The sequence below is a fragment of the Caenorhabditis briggsae genome (genome assembly GCF_000004555.2).
Source record: "Caenorhabditis briggsae complete genome, chrX, whole genome shotgun sequence".
Classification (NCBI taxonomy): Eukaryota; Metazoa; Nematoda; class Chromadorea; order Rhabditida; family Rhabditidae; genus Caenorhabditis; species Caenorhabditis briggsae.
The window spans coordinates 13,541,180-13,546,183 of NC_013491.2; the positions used below are offsets into that span (position 1 = coordinate 13,541,180).

General features: G+C 38.5%; 1 protein-coding gene across 1 annotated transcript; it reads right to left on the reverse strand.

The window, feature by feature from the left end:
- Positions 1 to 889: 889 nt before the first annotated feature.
- Positions 890 to 1,418, reverse strand: CBG16804 (the record flags this gene model as incomplete). The annotated part of the gene is made up of 2 exons (XM_002645067.1): positions 890 to 1,069; positions 1,173 to 1,418. 2 exons carry the CDS (start codon positions 1,416 to 1,418, stop codon positions 890 to 892), a joined length of 426 nt encoding a protein of 141 aa, XP_002645113.1.
- Between the last annotated feature and the right edge of the window lie 3,586 nt (positions 1,419 to 5,004).

The window sequence follows — 5,004 nt, forward strand, 5'->3', positions numbered from 1 at the left end:
GAGTGGACGGCCCCATCTACTGGGAACTTCTGCCCGAGGGCAAAACAATAACTGGAGACCTCTACACTACTCAACTACGAAACCTCAAGAAAGCAGTCGACCGTTCGGCCCTGAAAGACAAGAAAGTGTACTATCAACATGATAACGCTCGCCCACATGTTTCGAAACAAGTGAAGCAGGAGCTGATGGGATATGGATGGAATGTTCTCCCTCACCCCCCGTATTCTCCTGATCTTGCTCCTTCCGACTATTGGTTATTTGGCGATATGACACGTGCCTTCGAAGGAAGAAGCTTCAATTCCCGTGGAGCGGTCGAAGCGGCACTCAAACAATACTTTGCCTCACGCCCGGCTGGATTCTACCGCAATGGAATCCATAAATTGAGGGAACGTTGGAGACATGTTGTTGATAATGATGGACAATATAATTAATTATTCGGTTATTTTTTCTTTGAGAAATAAACTATTGAAAAAGTGACAAAGACTTTCCCGCCAACCTAATACCATCAGATGTGGAAAGCTGGATTTCTTTTGAAACGGAATTTTATTTTTGGATCCGTTCAGTGCATGACAACGACCTGCATTATGAAAAAGCTCTCTACATTCAAAGAGCTCTCTAAATTCAATGGTTTGAAAGCTGCCAACGGAGAACGACCGAGAAGATAACCGAGAAGACTTTCAAAAAAGATAACGACTGTTTTCAAGGTATTTTGTTTCAATTGTTTTTACAAACAACAAGAACACATGAAACGATTTATTCTTGATTTCGGACAAGTGATTTTCATCAGCATAGAAGGCAAAAATTGACAAGGAAACCAAAAACCGGGAAAGAAGAATAACATAAGAAAGGGGGAACATTGAATGAATAGTGAACAAAAAAGAGAGGATCATTAGATCATCTTGGTGAAGCTGAAACTTGGAATCATCGAATCAAGCAGTTGCTCGCCGGCCTTCGCTTTGATCGAAAAATTGCGGGCGGCAAACTCCTTGTAGCTGAAAGGCCAGTTGCAACGGTCGGTGAGGCAGAGACAGACATACATGTTGTACTCCTCTTCGAACGACACCATTTTCTAAAAAAAGAATGATTGAAAAGTTTTCGATTGCTAAAAAATATTCTCATGACATTTTAAATATTTGTTTATTTCTAACTTCACTCAAAAATGTTATACTCACTTCTAATCGACAATCCTCTCCATTTTCTGTGTTCCAAACCTTGGCAGTGGAGTTCGTATGGATGTAGTGTCCGCCGAGGGTCACGGTTCTCTCCTCGGGGACGTAGAAGCTCCAACAGAACTTCTGATGGTGGATGACGTCCACCATATCTATATATCTGTCCTTCTTGTAGCAAGTCAAGCAGAGGGCTGACGAAGCGAGAAAGATGGTCAGAAGAAGCTTGACACATCTTGAGAAGGCGAACATCTTGAGAAGGCGAAGAGAGAAGGGGAAGGTCAAGGAGAGAAGGAGGTAGGGGGAAGGTAGAGGTAGGCGACAAAGTCTGTCAGGAGAACGACAGAAGAATGAAGAAAAACTGACAACGGGTCCCTTTTATAGACATAAGCTCCACCTACTTCCAGATCCGCTCCAACCTTAGTACTGGCTCCGCCCATTTTCAGAGCCAGAATACACGTTTTGTGCCGAGAACAAAATAAGATCAAGAAATAAATTAGAAGAGATCAACTGAAAACGACTGATAATTGATAAAAAATCATGGTATTCAGTAAACAAGAAGCCATACAGAAATGCATCTGAAATTACCAGGAAATAGTGAAGTATATCTTCTGAAACTTGTTCGACACAACAAGAAAAAATAGAACTTTTGGAATATACTTCTTCTGAAATTTTGAAACTAATGAAACTGTCCGAGGCCCATTTTTTGCAAAGATTAATACGGACTACTTTTTATGGTAGATATTTCAAATTTTCCAAAAAAAATGTTTTTGGTTCCTGAATTACCGATGCCAATGTTATTAAGTTATATGCAAGTTTCATAATTCGAAACTAATGAAACTGGAAAATTTTCCACAAAGCAGCAAAAGTTTGCTCAATTTTCTAAATCTACCGTACCTGTTTATAAAACATACAAAAACATATCTTTCCGTTGATTTTCGGTTATTTTGACAATTTTCACGAGCTGGGATGTCAAGATTCCGATAACTTGGAAAGTTTTGAACGGGATGAAACAGATTTAGTTCATCTATAAAGTTTGATTTTTTAATAACTGCACATCTCTTCAGATCTCGTTATCATATCTCATTGCGCGATTTCTATTCACGATTACTCTTTGATGAATTCTTATTGTGCCTGCTATCTTCTTCACATCCCGACAGCGAGCAACATACGTGACAAAAATCTGATCGGTTTTTTTCCGACACCAAATTTCACCTGCTCAACAGATATTTTTGGCTTATTTAAGATATGGATTAGAAGATCAGAGAATGTATCTGCGTGATTTTTTGTTAGATTTCCCGTTTGTCACGGATGCCAATTTTGGAGCCGAATGAGCACCATACATCTGCCATCAAAATGATAAGAAAACATAATAAACGTTAAAGAAGGATTCGTTGTGTTTTGTGGATGTTTGATTGAGGCCGTATTCTAATAAAGAGACCATGTACAAAGTCTCCTGGACGTTTTAGAGCCCGACGTTTTAGAACCACAACGTTTCAGAACTCGTCACTTCGGAACCCGACGTTTCAGAACTCAACTTTTCAGAATGTCTCTGCATTTTTGCGTAGTGGGTTTTGCACACAAAATGAATACTGCTCTTTCAAATGTGATGTTTTTCTGTTTTTTTCATTCGTTTTCGTCTACCGTACTTATCTAATAGAGTAGCCAGCAATTCTATCTCAAACATCACTAACATTCTCTAACATCACAAACTAAGTTGCCTGAAATAAATCTCATTGATAGTTATGACCTTCAAGTACACAGAAAGTTTCCTATATTTCCCACCTGTTGTGATATTTGAATTTAATCAGAAAAGTTTTTCTATATGTTGTTCAACATTGATCTCTTTTTTGTTCTACGTCGACCCCATTTCGATTCATCAATCACCGAAAATTCACGACATAGGAAAACGGCAAAGCTATGATCATCCCAAAAACCTCCCAGTGCGTTCAACAATTTTCGCCGAGTGTCCGTATTTGTGGAACTCGATCCTGAAACCGAAAAAAAATTTGTGTTGACATTTTTCATCTACACAGAACTCTAGAAAATGTACTCTATTTACCTTAGAGATCAGAACATTGTTGACGAGTTACTACAAAATTTTGCAAATTCAGCTCAGAAAGTGTAATAACAACGGATGTCACGTTTTTTTCGACTTTGGAGCAAACTAAAACCATCAGCCATCAAAAATTTTGGATGTTTAAAAAATATATGTTCTCATCTTTAGACAGCGCAGGCGATATTCAGCAGTTTTGCTGTAATTTGTTTCTCAATACTCCAGAATTGTTAGTTATTCTAGTTATCCGCGCTGTGGTATTAAAATTATTGTACATGTTTTCTCTATTAGAATACAACCTGAAAAACAAAAACTCAAACATTCATAAAACACATCGAATTCTTTTTTGAAGATTTATCAGCTTACTTATCATTTTGAAGGCAGATGTATGGTGCTCATTCGGCTCCGAAATTGGCATCCGTGACAAACGAGAAACCCAACAACAAATCGTGCAGATCAGATCTTCTAATCCATATCGCAAAATACGCCAAAATATCTCTTGAGCAGGTGAAGTTTATTGTCAGAAAAGAGAAGAAAAAATATCAGATTTTGCCACGTGTGTAACTTGCTGCCGGGTTGTGCAAAAAAGAAAAAGCAGACACGCTTTTTTGTGATGAAATCCAAGTATTTCCTGTTGAAATCGGGGTTGTCTCAAATCATACGCATTCAGTCCATTCGGATAGACCAGGTCGCCGAAATAACCAAAAACAGCAATAATGACCAGAACGAGAATCTCCAGAAGACATTGATTTTGATGGGATACTGTTCAAGACCCGCTTAAGAGCAGAAAATTGCTAGTTTTGGGCCAATCAAAGCAGATTCTGGCAAAAAAAGAATTGAAATATTTTCGATGGATGTGAAACTAGCTTCCGTGAATCTGAAAAAAAATTTAGCTTTTCAATTTTTCAACTTATAGATCGTCAAATGCAGTTTGAGTCTGTGTTCCTAGATTCGGAAACGTCGCAAGTTATCAAAATCCAAAATTTTCTCTGCGTCTCTTTGCTTGCATGCGATTAGAGACAGGGGCCGTGGACGGGTGGCCGAGGATTCGAGGACTCCGTGTAGTCTTCGTGGACAAGTGGGGACCTTATATATTTGTGTACAATTCCAGACAGTTTTCAGATGAATACGGATTAAAATCGAATAAATTTTGGACTTTTTGGCACTGTGTGTCGTCATAAAAATTCTTGTTTGCAAATGTTGACTGATGAGATTGCCGTAGAGGGGAAAGATTTTTGAGTTGATTTTCAGGCATTCCTGACGGAATTCGCCGGATTCTTGCCGTGAAACTTTGTTAAAAGATGAAGAAGCTCGATCACTTCACTGTCATCGTCCAGATAGTTTTTTGCAGACATGCATAAATCAATTCTTTCTTGACAACAACGAGGCGCTGATGAAGAAGTTCGGTCATCTTTCAAATTTGAAGGAATTCCCCAACAAAGAGGAGTTACGGAGAATCAAATAACTTATACCAAAACGAGATGACAAACTGACACTTGTGATTTGTGCAAAATCTCATTTTATCTGGAAAAAATCAGCGATTTTTGGAGGTGCCACAAAAACCGTAATTATCGATTCTGTGACTAGTTTGATACAACAACGACGACCAAAACAGAAACTAAGCAAGAACATTTTACAGTGGACCTTCGTAAAAAATAGTTGGAAGAAGAGCTTTTTAACAAATAGGCATCATTTGTGAAGGGAGAATGCCAAAAATTGACGCACTTTGCCATCAAAAGTGGGTGAATCAATTGGAAATGGGAGGTAGTATGAATTTGCGCA